The sequence below is a fragment of the Rhinoderma darwinii genome, chromosome 13 (assembly GCF_050947455.1).
Source record: "Rhinoderma darwinii isolate aRhiDar2 chromosome 13, aRhiDar2.hap1, whole genome shotgun sequence".
NCBI lineage: Eukaryota > Metazoa > Chordata > Amphibia > Anura > Rhinodermatidae > Rhinoderma > Rhinoderma darwinii.
In genome coordinates this window covers 22,749,758-22,767,273 of record NC_134699.1, presented here as the reverse complement: position 1 = coordinate 22,767,273, position 17,516 = coordinate 22,749,758, and the positions used below count along the sequence as shown (strand labels likewise).

The 17,516-nt window shown below is 41.9% G+C and overlaps 1 protein-coding gene across 3 annotated transcripts in view; it reads left to right on the top strand.

The window, feature by feature from the left end:
* PPP1R1B (protein phosphatase 1 regulatory inhibitor subunit 1B) overlaps positions 1–12,577 on the top strand; it is a 54,754-nt gene extending 42,177 nt beyond the window's left edge. For 2 of the 3 annotated variants that reach the window (XM_075845720.1, XM_075845718.1), the window contains exons 3-7: positions 714–736; positions 3,292–3,367; positions 6,368–6,562; positions 6,652–6,750; positions 12,330–12,577. In XM_075845720.1, coding sequence (XP_075701835.1) covers positions 714–736; positions 3,292–3,367; positions 6,368–6,562; positions 6,652–6,750; positions 12,330–12,373 — 437 coding nt within the window. In that variant the 3' untranslated portion in view covers positions 12,374–12,577. Of the gene's footprint in view, positions 1–713; positions 737–3,291; positions 3,368–6,367; positions 6,563–6,651; positions 6,751–12,310 lie in introns of all 3 variants that reach the window. The other variant, XM_075845719.1, reaches the window with a different exon arrangement.
* The last annotated feature ends 4,939 nt before the right edge of the window (positions 12,578–17,516 follow it).

Genomic DNA, 17,516 nt, shown 5'->3' with positions numbered 1-17,516 from the left:
TCTGTTCACATTTCAAACGTTTCGACACAGCATGCAGCAAACCCAAGAGGTCTGGATGTAATAACTTTAAAAGTAATCAAAATCCCATGATCAAGTATATTAAAAATGAAACATCAATCTGTGTGAACTCCGACAAAATGGCTGACTTCTAACTGTTTCGGTAGTGGTTAAATGAATAAATTACGCAAAAGTTTGTGTGTGAAGGCTGACTCCTGATAGATAACTTCTGAAAGGTGGTCAGCCATGATGGATTTTCTCAGCCATTCATCACTTGCTATGTAAAGGCCGCTTTTAATCTAATGTGTATGACCGGATTAAACAGTTAAAACAAATGATGAAAAACCGGAGATTAAAATTTAAAGTGACAGTAAAATATTCTTGTCAGCAGTTTATTTTTAATTGTCTCCATGGCGGTTCTATAATCTTCTAAATAAATTTGATATCCTTCATGACCATATAATATGATAATCCTGAATGTTTGATAATCCACCACCAATTAGATCCGGTTCATGTTGGCTTCAAGGATATTTACGGTATACAAAGCTTATGTGTGGAATTGCTCTTTAAGAGGTGTCCGGTGTAAAACGTATTCGGACCTTAAACGTCCGGTATATAAATGAAAGTATTTGTCTTTTTTCTTTCTGTCTCATCTGTAACATCATAATGACTCTTTTTTTTCTTCTTGTTTTGTCCTCCTTTTTTCCCCCTTACAGATGATGACCCCACATTATATCAGGTGAATATGGCTTAATTTTTAGCTCATGTCATTACAAACCGCTTTTAAATGGTGGTACCTTTTAAAGGTTTTGTATGAGAAAAAAAGTCAGTTTTTTTAATTTATTTTTTTAAGAAACAGCGCCACTCTTGTCAATGGGCTGTGTCTGGTATTGTAGCTCAGCCCCATAATCTAGGATTGCCGCTGAACTGCAATACCAGACACAACCCATGGACAAGTGTGTCACTGTCTCTAGAAAGTAAGTAGGGCTTTTTGTCTAATCTTATACAACCCCTATAATACCAACATGTAAATGATCGGAATACGTAATAATCAAGCAGCCATCTTGTTCTGCCTCTTCCGTACAACCATTGAGTTCAGCTATTACAACAATTTGTTCTGTATTAACCCTTCTATATTTCCGAGGATCTGTTAGTGAATGGGTTAAATTTAATTTAGCTGTTTTTGGCTTATTAAGCAACTAAACAGGTATAGCTTACCCCCTCCCCCTCATAAACTGCGCTCCTACCCTCCCTCCCCCGCCACATGGGGTGAAAATACGTAATGGAATTTGTGATGAAGGGGGGATGTTGAAATTCAGAGTAGTGAACAAAAGGGTTTATTTAAAGCGTAGAACGTTCTGCTCCAAAATCACAGTGAGTATGACCTCAAAGGCAAAGCAAGGCCACCTGAGGAACGGTGAGGGGGGTGGCAGTGGGTAAGGATGAAGAACTTCAATTGTGCACTGTATTTTCTGGGACTTGGTGAGAGTCACCTACAAATCGTATAATATGCACTGCTGCAATGTATAACATGCACAATAATACACCTAAAAATGTTGCGCTACTGTGAATTTGGAAGTACATCTCTGAATATGCTTTGCACAAGAAGACGGCCGTAATACAGATGCATTTTAGCGTCCACATTACAGACGTAACCCCTGCAGTTCTGCTGTTAGATCAGTATTGAACCCAATGGCGATTTAAGTTCGGTTCAGATGTTGCGACCTAATACAGATACTAAAATGCAGCATTATTATCACAGTAATGTAAATCCAACCTTAGTAGGGATGTATATTACATGTTATATGACCTGCTGTTTCTAAGCTATAGGATAGGCGCACTGAACCGAAAAGAAACTGACATCTCCAAGACTACATGTGGTCCCGATACTGGTGGAGGAGGACCAAGGACTTGAAGAATAGGGGGTTTAAGTAGGTCTTGTATAGGGATTTCTATAGGCCAGTCTATAGGCCCATCCCTAATTATGGTAAACATGTAAGGCGTGATCTATGTCACGCCACAATATGGTGGCATTGAGAAACAGGGGGTACTGCCAGTGAGCGCCAGCTATCTGGCTGGCTTTGCTCCATTATTAGGGGGATACTTACTGTGCAGTGGGTCCATAATGGTCAACCTGAATATTGAGAAGGACTGTGGTCCAGCTGTTTAGGGCCATGCAGTAGGGGAGAGTGACCCATTTGCAGGAATGGTTGAGCTAGTGGCAGGTGGGTCCCATCTCGGGTCAGGTGTCCCTCTTATTCTCTATATCCTTCTGTTATCTCATCTACAAAAACCTCCTTCCAAGTAGATAGTATTGTCCACACAAAATAAAAAACATTATATAACTGCAATCCAGAAACATAGCCACGTAGTTACAGCTAATGACATTAGCAAGTGACGTACTTTACCAACAATGCCCTACAAATGACTGATAACATAAGTGGATTATATTCAGATTCTCTATAGTATAATATAATATAATCTGAAAGGATTGATACTTTTCTCTTTAAGTTTACAAGTACATAGGTGACCTCTGTCCTCCCCCGGCCTCTATACCTTGCTTGTTCTGCTCAGTCCAGCCTCCATACTGTAGGGACCCCAGCAGGCTGTCTCTGGACTTCAGTAATAACAATTTGGCCTTTCACACTAGACTGGCCCCCCAGCAGTGGAGCGCATATGTACTTGTGGGGTCAAGTTCCTAAGTGTTTGTATTTTAAGGAGATGCAACATGACGGAATTGCTGAGCAATACGATTCATGTCTGCAGGCGTGCATGGCTGGAGAAGTATTCAAGAAAGTTGTCCAATTCTGATGGAGTCCAGAAACGGTTCACAGGCTGCAAAAACATTTCATGCTGTTATAATAGGATATTGTAAGAAAATATTTGGATATGAAGCCAAAACTTTTAGTTAAAGGGTGAAAAAAAGCGTAAAAAAATAGTAATAATATTCCGTAATTTCATTAGCCTCTGTGGTCGGTTTGAGTTCTGCAAATGAAAATGGTTGGTGCACAGTATTCTGGACCTGTCACTTTTAACAGCTGTCTACGTTTTTATTTGGACAGTCGACCGTCCACCCACATTTGTAGTCCGGGTCAAAAGGATAAGACAGTTCAAATTACTACCCTGATTGATTCTTTGTTGTCCCCAAAATAAGCGGCACCAGGTGACTGACAGCCTCTTATCTCCATAGAAATAACGTGCTTATTCGCCCGAATCAAACAAGCATGGTAGTCAGGGAAGATTGCTGTCAAACCCTTTCAGCTTCCTGTTACCCCTCTTTTCGTTTCCTCATAGAAGCTGACAGGGGATGCCCAACCACTAAAGACAACGAGACCAAATCCATGTGCCTATATCCCCCCATCAATGAAAGGTGAGTTATCTCGGAGAGATTAACCATGACACTTCCTCTTGAGGCACCAGTAGATTTGGATGTAGAATTTACATGGCTGTTCCCATATATATATATATATATATATATATATATATATATATGATTTTAACAGGACTACATAACATTTTTCCATAGATTAAAGGTTATATTGTATGTTTCCACAAAGAACTATATGTCACTCGGATGGCATGTTTGTTGTGACAGGTTTTCTTCATGAGACAACCTTTTTTCTGGATTCACATACAGCATTTTGCTGTGTTTTTGTGTATTTTTCATGGCCTTTTTTTATGCGTTTTTTTCGTTCAGCCAGATGTTACAATAAAGTCTATAGTGAAATATAAAATGCACTACATACTACTGCGTTTTGGTTTGTGGCGTTTTTGAGGCAATTTTGTGGTCAATGGCGTTTTTTTCAAATCGCAGCCTGCTCTGGGTATGGAGTTTTTTCAGGTGTTTTTACCATAGTCTTCTCTATAGGATGCCAGAAAAAAGGATGTTCGAAATGACACAAAATGAAAAATGACATTAAAAAGGGATGTTGCATTTTAATAACGCTAGTGTTTTATTAAGTGTTTTTTGATGCAGCTTAAATTGGCAGAAAAATTCAGTGTGTGAAGGAGGTCCCAACGCTCGTCCAAAAATATATTGTCTGATAATTGTTTCATGTCCATGGCCAACTTTACCCTGTACTACATTTTTTTAACGTTTTTTGATGCTCAGTAACTTGTCCTGTTGGCCTCGTATATATTTTATATTTCTTGCGTTAAATAATTTTTTTTCAATTATTGTCAAGACATTGCTTGCTTCTTTGCTACAAATGAAGTGTGATGGGTACAACCAATGAAGTCATGCTGGTTCTAAAACAAACACTAAATTAATGTGATTGGACAGTAGCATGGAACAATAATTGAGTGGATTACACAAAAACCAACAAAAAACGCTCGTGCCCGACCATTGCCCTATGTAAAAAGGGCAGTGATCAGCCGTCAAATGAGCAAACGTTAGTTTGTCGGCAGATTGCATTGATAATACCGCTAAAAAAAAATTATCGTTTGTCGATAGAACATCAATGATGCAAACTGTATGGGGACAAACGATTTTATTGAAGATCGTTTGTCTCCATACTGCCAAGCATTGCTCCATGTAAAAGAAACAAATGAGCGCCGATCAACAGGCAGTTTCGACGACTGGTGCTTGTTACCATGCAGAATATCTGCCCATGTATAACCGACCAAACTTTGGGGAAACAATAACAAACGGCTATAATAATCAATTTCTCCTCAGATCAACTATATATCACACAACAGCTAAGTAGATGTACAAACAATATGGCTGAGTGGTCACTTACACCGGCCCCACATGGGCCGTGTAAATGAGCGCCGATCAACGAGACAACTTGTTGCTCCTTCCACAAGGAGCTATGACCAGTAATTTATGGGGATGAGCGATCGCTGCTACGATACACTTCATACACTTCCAACATGTCGGCAGCACATCTCGCAGGAAGATGTGCTGCCGACAACGATAATATTTCATGCTGCATAAACTACATAAAATACATAAAACTGCATAAAATACGATCAGCCGATGAATGAGTGTTTGCTCTTTCATCTGCTGATCGCTGCCCTGTTTATACAGGGCAATGATCGGGAACGAGTGTTATATGACCGTTCGTTTGTCCGATAATCTGCCCACGTAAAAGGGCCTTAATACAACCGATACAATCTGTCTAGACAACCCCCCCCACCCTCCCGTATGCCCTATTAGAGACGTAATAGAAGGGGAGTTGAGAGGAACTAATAAAGAGCTGCTCTCGAGTTGTCCCAGCCACAAATTACATGGCATGAAATACCACTGTGGTCGATACAGGAGAAGTGTATGGTCAGCTGCAATTTTTCCCAGAAATTTCATAAACTAGACCCACAGCAACCAGCAGATCACTGAGTGGCTTCATTGTAAACAGGGGTTGTTTTGAGAAAACACTTTAAAGAGGCTCTGTCACCAGATTTTGCAGCCCCTATCTGCTATTGCAGCAGATCGGCGCTGCAATGTAGATTACAGTAACGTTTTTATTTTTAAAAAACGAGCATTTTTGGCCAAGTTATAACCATTTTCGTATTTATGCAAATGAGGCTTGCAAAAGTACAACTGGGCGTGTTTAAAGTAAAAGTACAACTGGGCGTGTATTATGTGCGTACATCGGGGCGTTTTTACTTCTTTTACTAGCTGGGCGTTGTGTATAGAAGTGTCATCCACTTCTCTTCACAACGCCCAGCTTCTGGCAGTGCAGACACAGAGCGTGTTCTCCAGAGATCACGCTGTGACGTCACTCACAGGTCCTGCATCATGTCGGCACCAGAGGCTACAGATGATTCTGCAGCAGCATCGGCGTTTGCAGGTAAGTCGATGTAGCTACTTACCTGCAAATGCTGAGGCTGCTGCAGAATCAACTGTAGCCTCTGGTGCCGACACGATGCAGGACCTGTGAGTGACGTCACAGATCTGCACTGCCAGAAGCTGGGCGTTCTGAAGAGAAGTGGATGATACTTCTCATCAGAAAGCCCAGCTAGTAAAAGTAGTAAACACGCCCCGATGTACGCACATAATACACGCCCAGTTGTACTTTTACTTTTCAACACGCCCAGTTGTACTTTTGCAAGCCTTATTTGCATAAATACAAAAATGGTCATAACTTGGCCAAAAACGTTACTGTAATCTACATTGCAGCGCCGATCTGCTGCAATAGCAGATAGGGGCTGCAAAATCTGGTGACAGAGCCTCTTTAAGATGTTGCATGTAATTGGTAACCGACTTATAATATCCTATGCAGGCAATCCATGTGCTATATGTAAAATATTATTGTATATGTGTATTATGTGCATTCGATCTCAGCCTCACTATATACCTAATTCAACTTTTATTCAAATTTATCTGCTTTCCAAAGCAAATTTCAGTAACATTTGACATTGTGATTTGCAGCCGTCCAGCGCTTAGTCCAATCGCATATGCAGTCCCTTGGGTCTCTGAGCGACAGCGATGATGAAAATGATGACACTGAAGAAGGCACAGATGACACTGAAACTGGTACAGAAGAACCCACATCTAATGAACCAGAAGAATGTGTGGATTGTGGTGTGGACTGTGGTGTGGACTGTGGTGTGGACTGTGGCAAAGGTAAGATCATCAGCACTTCACATATGTTACTTTGTACCACTCATTACGTCAATTACTCAGCAGCATCTATTTTTGCTGTTGGTTTCCAGATGACGAGGGTCCAACCAGTAATAATCTAGAAACCCTTCTGAACCGCACAAATCTGGAGGACAGAGCAGACACAATGGAAACTGCAGACACCAAGACAGGTACCTAAATCTATCTATATATGTGTTCCTTGTGCTGGCACATGCGTGGTAGGACGTCTTATCAACATGTATGGTCAGTAAGATACCTTCCAACTTTTATACCACCTCCGCATAACTGGCAAAATGGGGGTCCCATCCTTCTGTATGACATAAAAAAGGGAAGGATTGATTAATCCTATATAGATTATCTATGAATTAACCATGATCCTACCTAGAGATGTCCTGATCCACTCCACATATCTGTGACTGTTCCCGATTTTGCAAGTCTGTATTCTGACAATTAGGACTTTTGATAGGTGTCCATTGGGGCTGCCAACTATCCATACATCCACAAACACGTAATAAAACCTCAAGGCCAGACGATCTGCACCCCCATTCAACTTTCCTTCAGTTTTGAGAATTTGACACCACCCCCGTTCTAATGGGTTTTTAGGAATAAACAATGGCGCAATATTCAACAATATCAAATGTTACCCGCGATTGTAATGTTTATTAATGTGAAGAAAAGTGTTTTGTACGTTGAAATTCATTAACAGTTCTACGGCTAATACAAAGGGAACATACTTATACTAAATATAACTCAGGTTATGGAAGAGGTAGAATAGTGGACATGGTTATACTGTTGGCCATGGAGTGATAGATCGTATTACGGAGGTGTGCAATGCTTCTAGGGGGGAATATGGTGCCATATGGAGGCACCATACAACGACACATGCAGTGCCTATGGCTCTGTGATACAGAGACATAAGGACTATATATTCTGCCATACAGGCTCCATGCAAAAGGATTTGCCTAAAGCCTAGGGTAAGATACTTATACTTATCTATTCAACCTAAGTGATAGTATTATGGTATAATGTGATGACCATACATCCCCGGCATTCCTTATCCATCCAACTATACCACCGAGACCCTGTACCTTCTACTTTACCTATGTACATCAAACAAATATAGCATCTACCCATATGAGGGTAAAGGGGTAGAGGGCACAGCAGAAGGAGCTATGTCGGACGTAATCAAATACCCTATTAGTATAAATTATTGTAGTTTGCTTTTTTTCTCATATTACTCAGGAGCTAGAATACTTCACTAGTAAAACTTTCAGCAGATAACAGTCCCAAACTCCCACATTTGGCAATGACTTAGTGAATAGTTGGCTTGTGTGGATGTAGAGGACTGATTAACCTCTTACCCGCTGTTAAATTTTTATCTTATTGCAACATTTTCTTAAAATAAATTAGTTCCACAAACACCCCTATCCCAAAACATTCATATACACACAATATATTGTTTTCTAAAAAAAAAAGATTACATTTACTTTATCAAAACATCCCCTTACTCTTAGGTCTGTGCTCTACATTGACTTTAACGGGGCTTTCCAGGGACACTGATTTTTTTTCAGGCGAGCAGCGCACGAGCACTGAGTAGTTTCATTAATGAGAAGAAAATGGGGCGGGCATTGAGGTGCAAGCAAAAAATTCAAAGCGGCGGGCATTGAGGAGACTGTGGACCAATAGAATGCCTCAAACCCAGCTATACGTCAGAAGTCCGATTTTCTTTGCATGCATGCTATTCCTCAGTGCTTGTGAGCTGCCCGCCCCGCAAATTGATTAATAGCATGCACGTAAAGATAATTGGGCTGCTATTGAAGTAAAAGCAAAGAATAAACACAGCGGACATTGAGGAGGCTGTGGACCAATAGGATGCCTCAAACACAGGTATACGTCAGAAGTCACAGGTTTGAGGCATCCTATTGGTCCACAGCGTCCTCAATGTACGCTCCGCTCTTTGTTTGTTTCTGCTTCAATAGCGGCACCATTTTCATCAGTGCCCGCAAGCTGCCTGCCCCGATGGTATCTACAATGATGGGGATTACATATATACAGAGATGATGGGGATCACATTAGAGATCTGAGGTGCGGTCACAGGATTCTGTGACCGCACCTCAGATAAAGCAGGTGGGTGGGATAAACTGAAGGGGAAGGGAGAACTAGTGGGGTGCCAATAGACAGAGAGGGCGGAATAATTAGTACAGAACAGCCCTGTGTCGTTATGTAGGTCAGTGAGGTATCGACACAGGACTGTGGGTATTCGAGGAAAAAAAAGAGACAGATGAAAATCTCAACATCCAGCAGGGCAGAGGTAGGGAGAATAGGAAGAAACGTATTCAGATTTAATACAGACTCTATATTTGCAACTTTATTCAATATTTACATATTAGGTCAAAAATGTTGTGTCCCTGGAAAACCCCTTTAACCACAAAATGTATTTGCAGCAGCCAAGGTCATATTTTGTTTAGCCCATAGCTTGCACTGGGGAACATGATGTGTGCCACCCAATTCAGGTGCAATATTATTACTGGCACAAGTTGCAAATTTGCATGATAGGAAACTTTTTGGTTTTACAGTCACAGTCAATATAAATGTGTAACCACAGCAGAATTTGTAGTGAAATTTTTGTCTCAAAATGTGCAAAAACTGCAATCCCACGTATAGAAGGTGCTTCTTCATATTGAATAATAGATCCCCAAATATCCCAGCCCATATTTATAGTGATCTTAAAGTGAATATCCACCATCCGTTATTAGATTAACATAACTGGACTCAATAACAAAACAGTATTCTGTAAGCTCCCTATAGTGGCTGGCGACCCATCGTATTACTGGCATAATGCCAACAATACAACACATGGCTGCTGAGCCTTCTGATTGGCTGCAGTGGTCACATGCTACATTCATGTAAACAATCACTGGGAGTGGCGCTGGAGCGTCAGCGCTGGATCGCTGGGAGTAAGGATAGGTGAGTACCGCTTCTTTTGTGAATTTATCTTATTTTCAGCCATTAGCAAAGCATTTTCAGCACCCGGATGACCCCTTTAAGTAACAGCTTCAGCACAACGTGTACATGTCAGGACGTTAGAGTCATCTTGAAATGGAAAATCTTCGGGTTTTTTCATCGTAACTTACCGAAAGTGAATCACGTCTCAAGAACAGTGTCAGGATGCCAGGGACAGGAGGGCCATTATGGTGAGATCACTTCTCATTTGACTTTGTGCAGAACATTTCCAGCAAAGAGAAAACCAGAGTCACTGTTATCACTTTCTCTTCTCCCCGCAGAGTGTTCCAGGTTGCGTCATGCTGGTTTTTTTTGTGTTTTTTTTGGGTTTCTTTTTTAATTGAGACGTTATTGTGCAATCTTCTCTACTGCAGATTTGTATCACTGGCATTAATAGACATAAGGTCATAGACAGAAACACGAGCATGCAATAAGGGACAGACATGGTTCTATAGCGGTGTCTTTCACCTTACATACCATTGTAAATGCAATATGCTATATATAAAATGTTATAACACATATGGAGGCCCCCCCTGGATACTCCTTCGAGTAGCCTGTGGAGTGAGGCCAAACATCCTAAATAGCCATAAAGAGAGAGAGACCGTACCATTGTTAGGCGTATTTCCCATGTAGCGTAAACACAGCAGAGTTACGCAACGGAATTCCGTGGCGAAAATGTCAATTTATGCTGCAGAATCGTTTCACTTTTCTTGCGGGTTTTACCATTGAATTCAATGTGGAGGTAAAACCCACAACAAATAGCAAATGTGATTTTTTCCGCGGAAACCCTGCGATTCCGTCGCAAAAATACGCAAATCTGAAAAAGAAAACAAATAACTTTTTTTGTTTCAATTTAAGAAAAAAAGTCTATACTTATTCCCTGGCGTTATCATAGCTTTTTTGCTTCCTGGATGTTCTCCGTGTAGCCCAACCTCCTAGGATGACATTTCATCCCATGCGACTGCTGCAGCCAATCACAGGCTGTAGCGGTCACATGGGCTGCAGTGTCATCATAGGAGGCTGGGCTGTAGTCAGAACCGAGGGACGCGTCACCATGGCAATGCCAGTGAAGCTAAATATTGTTTTTTGTTTTTTTTTACCCGTTTTCCGAAGCGGCAATTCTTGGTTAAAAGAGCTGATGAATTTAGGCTGAAAGGAATTATGGGGTGGGTATATCATATTAATGAATAAAGTGGGGTATGATGGCGGCTATACGTGAGGGCTGCCCGCTGAGGGGTTGTGTTGTTTGGGTGGTGGCTGCATGTACGGACAAGGGAGGGTTGGGGAGTGTTGGAGTGGCTGCTCGAGGGTCTGCACCATGTTGGGGGAGCATTTTGATTTTGTAATGGGACTCTCCATACTCCATGTGTTAGGACTTATCCACACGTAACGGAATTGCTGTGTATTTTCTGTCCAGATTTGCGGATGGAAAATACGCAACAGAATACAGTAGCAGCAGCAAAGTGGGTGAGATTTAACAAACCTCATCCACACGCTGCGTAAAATTTCCGACCAGAAATTGACCTGTGGTGCGTATTTTTCAATTCCTGCTGCGGAAAATGGACTGAATTGTTGCGATTTCAGAGGAGATATCACCATCTACCAGCATTGTGAAAAATGCAGCAAAATACGCAACATTTTCTGCAGTAAAAAAATGCAGGAAATGATGCGGTTTTTCCGCAGCGGAAAGTCTGCTAGCTGTAACGGAAATGCTGCAGAAATTTTCTGCATCAGTTCCGTTACATGTGGACAAGCCGTTAGTGTTGCCCAGAGCAGCCAATTAAATCCCTCTCCAGCTGTCTTGAAACTGCATTGCACAGCCTTTGGCCATCAAGGCATGCTGGGAGTTGTAGTTTTGCATCAACTGGAGAACCATAGTTTGCACAGCACTAGTGTAGATAAATCTTGAGCTATGAATTATACTTCCCTGTTAAATGTTACACTATGATGAATATATAATATACAATTTGACATGTTAGTATTACTACACATAAATTAAAGGGGTTTCCCTTCCCTCTAGACATAAGCAGAGTGACCAATTTTCAAGATTGGTGGGAGACCCAGCTCTCAGACCACCACCAACCAGACATTTATGGCTTATCCTATCAATGTATGGCCAAATTCAGACGATCGTGGTATACAACTGTGTGACGGCCGTTACAACAACGGCTGTCACACAGCTGCATGTATTTCAATAGGGCCGTTCACACGGCCGTTGTCTGTTGAAAAATAGAACATGTTTTGTTCCGTTTTCACAGATCCCTCGATAGACTCAAGTATATGGGGATCCGTGAAAACGGGACCTGCCCGGGTGAAACTCGGACGTGAAAAACTGCCATTTTTCACATTCGAGTTTGCACTCGTTCATGTGAATCTGGACTCATGTTTCTTCCGTAATGGATGGAACGTATTTCGGCCGCAAGTCCCGGACCGAACACACTGCAGGGAGCCGGGCTCCTAGCATCATAGTTATGTACGACGCTAGGAGTCCCTGTCTCGCTGCAGGACAAGAGTCCCGTACTGTAATCATGTTTTCAGTACGGGACAGTAGTTCCACGGAGAGGCAGGGACTCCTAGCATTGTACATAACTATGATGCTAGGAGCCCGACTCCCTGCACTGTGTTCAGTCCGGGACTTGCGGCCGAAATACGTTCCGTCCATTACGGACGAAACATGCTCGTGTGATGTGGAAACCCCTTTAAGACATAGCTATAAATAAATAAAAGTGACACTTCTCTATTACAGATAAAGCGTGTGACAAGCAAGTTTCGTCTGTGGAACATCCATAATCCCTCCACGTTACCGCTGCCTTACCTCTCTACAGACTGGAACCAGACTACTGCGTCTGGAGTTAGTGTGGCCCCTTCTTCCCTCTCTATCTTCTTGCAGCGTCCCGTTCATCCACGTCAGTAACCCTGCTGCAGACATCAGACAATCCTGTATATTTATGTGATATAGCCGGCTTTGCAAAGCAATAAACTCTAGAACTTGCACTTGTGTCGTATATATGTGTATCGCTGATTTTTACTCTATAGACCTGTGCAAATCGGTCATTTTTCCATAGGTGTATTATGGTTAGAATTATATTAAACTTTTTAAACTCAAGGATACATGTCAAAAGTTTGTTTCGTTTTTCATACGTTTCATAATCCTACAGTAATAGTCAGTGAGCTGCATATAAAGTAATTCACTAATATATGCCTATTAGGAATCACTACATTTACAAGCATAGGCCTTCAAAACAGAACAGGAAAACCATGGAGAAGTCTTATTGATAGACCAATCATACTGTAAATGGTAACATTGTGTATACAAGCAGGATAGCTGGAAACCGTCAACAAGCATAATAAATGGAAACAGTCATCAGCTAAAAACCATCAACAAGCAGGATATTTTTCTTGGCTGTTTCCATAAGTCCCATAGACTGGAATGGAGAGAGCTGTGAAACAACCTCTGAATTCAGTGGATGCGGTCACTATTGGCTGGCTCGCCTGGTAGAACGGGGGTCAGAGGACCCCAGTTCTCCCAATAGGTCGGACCCAACCTTTCAAACATTTATGGCATATCCTTTAAAGAGGACTTGTCCACTCTCCTGATATGTCTGTTTTAGTAAATATTTGTATATGAAATAATTCTGGAGTCTCTTTTCTTAGAAATTTGCATTGTTCCGTTCTTCTGTTATTCCTCCTGGAAATGTATGACTAAACTGACAGTTGGGTGTTACCATTCTCATACCATGCATACTCTGATGCTATCCAATTAGTGCTGACAGTGTCAGACTGGGTATGGATATATTCATTTTGACAATTGTAATGATAATGCCCAGTTGTCAATTTATTCATATATTTCCAAGAGGAATAACAGAGGAAGGATTAACGCAAATTTCTAAAAAAGAAAAGATGCTCCTCCATTGTTATATCATGGGGAATACAAGTATTTTGGTCAGTATTTTGCATCAATATTTGTAAGCCAAAACCAGAAGTGGAACATAAACATAGAAAAAGTAATAATGGAAAGATTTGCAAGCCTTCCGTAGTTTTGGACCCAAATACGCAAATGTGAATGAAGCCTTTACTAAAACAGACAGGAGAGCTGACAGGTCTTCTTAAAGGGGTTGTACAGGTTTAGAAAAACACGGCTACTTTCTTTCAAATACTGTGCCACACCTGTCCACAGGTTGCATGTGGTATTGCAGCCATAAAGAGGACCTGTCACCTCTCCTGACATGTCTGTTTTAGTAAATAATTGTATTCCCCATGAAATAACAATTCTGGAGCATCTTTTCTTCAAACTCTACTTTGTTCTGTTCCTCTGTTGTTCTTCCTAGAAAATTATGAATAATTTGATAACTGGTTGTTATCACTGACAATGTCCAATCAGTGCCGACAGAGTGAGACTGTGTAGTAACACAATCCTTTTAACAAGAGCAATGTTAACACACAGTTGTCAGTGTATTAATACATTACTAGGAGGGATAATAGAGGAACGGCATAATGTAGAATTCTAAGAAAAAATAATTGTTATTTCGTGGGGAATACAAGTGTTTAAACAGACATGTCAGGAGAGGTGACGGGTTCTCCTTAAATGGAGCAGAGCTGCAACGCATGTCTGTATACTGAGTACCACTTTATATCAAATACTTTTGTGCGGTTTTAAGTTATAGATGTATATTTAAGGTAAGAGGAAGCTGTAACTGCAGAGCTCTTAATCTAGGTGCCAACGTGCTGGCACTATATGTGGCAAGGGCAGTTCAACTGGATGTTTCATTCTTGTGTTTACTCTGGCACCTACATCATGTCCTGAATATGAAGTATACAGATCTGGTTATATTAGGTTGTTCATTAAAAGTTGCCGGGGGCGGGGGAGGTGGAGTAACATTTTGTGTTCTCAGAGGATAACGGACGTACATATGAAGTGTCGCTGTGGGACTGTATTTATTTCCCGGTGTACACAGTACATGTGGGTGACACTATTTAGGCTGTGGGCTGTGTTGGTATAGACGTTCACGCCTCACTCACACATCAAAGTGACTGAGAATTACTAATTGACTAAATACATTTGCGCTGTGGAGTTTAACGTGGCTGGATGCTGGATCTGCCGTGTCATTATGGACATGACACGGATGTTACAGACACGCTGTAATCCTATGTGACCGAAGAGCCATAACAAATGGAGCGGATACCGACAACAACTAGGCCTCAACCATCCAAATCAACACATACAATAAGAGCAGCAGCTCCCATAGCAACCAATTAGATCACTTCTTTCATATTTTAACCTGTACTGGAATCATGAGAGCTGGAATCTGATTGGTTGCTAGACCTCTGTACATCAGAATGTGATGAAATTAGTGAAACTGGATTTCCTACCGCAAGAAAAAACGTACAAGTGGCTCCAAATGTAAAAAAAAATTTTTTAATATATAGTAAAACTTTAATATAGCATCAAGAGATTATCAAAGTATTGTGAATTATTGAAAAGTATATTATCATATAAAGGTATATTAAACTCAAATATTGTGCCATTTATAAAATAGCTGAGAATAAAATACCGCGGACTCATGAGTCCATCATATTGATCCCCCACCCTGTCACTGATGATTGACAGCTGAAATGTGTTCAAGCATATCCAGCAGAGGTTGTCAATCATCGATGGAGGAGGCCGGGGGTGTCGGGCTTATCAATACAGCAAAATGTGCTGTGATAGAGCCATTGCAAATGTTTCTTAGGCCTGATTCACACGAGCGCTGCCATTTTTCACGTCCGAGGTGCATCCGTGCTCAGCACTGCGGGACGCGATGTCACGCATCCCCCATATTTGAGAGTCTATGGAGGGATGCGTGAAAAGATAGGACATGTCTTATTTTCCCACGGACCCTTCACGCGGTCCGTTGAAACAGCGGCTGTGTGAACGGCCACATTGAATTACATAGGTCCGTGGGACGGCCGCTGTTTCAACGGCCTTAGGGTCATATAGTCCAAAGAACACAGTAAAAAACGCCAGAGTTCGTGAAGATGAAGCGGATTGTTGAGTGGCGCCACATGTTGTGGAGCAGTACAAAAAAAAAAAAAATCGGTACACTTAAAGACTATGTCCACTTCATGTCACATTTGGAAAACATGGACACATCATGAGTTGCCTCACTCCATCACCATTAGGCTAGATTCCCACGAGCACATTACGTCCGTAATGGACGGACGGATTTCGGCCGGAAGTCCCGGACCGAACACACATACTTATGTACGATGCTTGGAGTCCCTGCCTCGCTGCGGGACAACTGTCCCGTACTGTAATCATGTTTTCAGTACGGGACAGTTGTCCGGCAGCTAGGCAGGGACTCCTAGCATCGTACATAACTATGATGCTAGGAGCCCGGCTCCCTGCAGTGTGTTCGGTCCGGGACTTGCAGCCGAAATACATCCGTCAATTACGGACGTAACATGGTCGTATGAATCCAGCCTTAGGGTATGTGCACACGACAACGCCAAATATGTCTGAAATTACGGAGCTGTTTTCAGGAGAAAACAGGTCCTGAATTTCAGACAATTTTACAAGTGCACGCGTTTTTCGCGGCGTCTTTTACGGACGTAATTTGGAGCTGTTCTTCATTGGAGTCAATGAAAAACGGCTCCAATTACGTCCCAAAAAGTGTCCTGCACTTCTTTTGACGAGCCGTCTTTTTTACGCGCCGTCTTTTGACAGCGACGCGTAAAATGACAGGTCGTCGGCGCAGAACATCGTAAAACCCATTGAAAGTAATGGGCAGATGTTTGTCGGCGTAATGGAGCCAGTCTGTGGCAAACGGGTTGTCCGCTTTCAGAAAATGTATGTTATTTTTGGTATCATTAAAAGTTATGTTTCCAATATACTACTGTATTAATTCTGCATGTTTTCAAGATCTCTGCTTGTTGTTATTCAGTGGGAACATTTATTGTTTACTTCCAGCGGATAAAATTCTGTCCATGGTCATGTGATGGACACACAGGTGCTGGGATCGTTAGTAGAGTTATGATGCACATACTGTAACGAGCCGTGCACCTGTGTGTCCACATAGTTGGCAAAATTTAGAAAACTTTTGCATCGGGGCCCATGAGCCCTTAGCTATGCCCCTGTAAGGCTGGATTCACACGACCATGTTACGTCCGTAATGGACGGAACGTATTTCGGCCGCTAATCCCGGACCGAACACAGTGAAAACATGATTACAGTACGGGACAGTTGTCCTGCAGAGAGGCAGGGACTCCTAGCATCGTACATAACTATGATGCTAGGAGCCCGGCTCCCTGCACTGTGTTCGGTCCGGGATTAGCGGCCGAAATACGTTCCGTCCATTACGGACGTAACATGGTCGTGTGAATCCAGCCTTAGGGTATGTTCACACGACAGCGTCCGTAACGGCTGAAATTACGGGGATGTTTTCAGGAGGAAACATCCCCGTAATTTCAGCCGTAACGGCATGTGCTTGAACGCCGCGTCAGTTACGGACGTAATTGGCGCTGCTATTCATTGGAGTCAATGAATAACAGCTCCAATTACGCCCCAAGAAGTGACAGGTCACTTCTTTGACGCGGGCGTCTATTTACGTGCCGTCATTTGACAGCGGCGCGTAAATATACACCTCGTGTGAACAGACAAACGTCAGCCCATTGCTTTCAATGGGCAGATGTTTGTCAGCGCTATCGAGGCGCTTTTTTCGGACGTAATTCGGGGCAAAAAATTAGTGTGTGCGCACATATCCTTACTGTGTGCCATACGTCTGCCATTGACTACAATTATAAAAACACGTATAGCGCGCTGTATACTTTTTTGCTGGATGTATTTGTATGGAAACACAGTTTTGCATATGTTGGGTCTATATAAGTCTATAGATACAGGCAACTGGGAGAAACTAGAAGCTTGGTACGTTATCATATCATAATTTATTACAGTAAT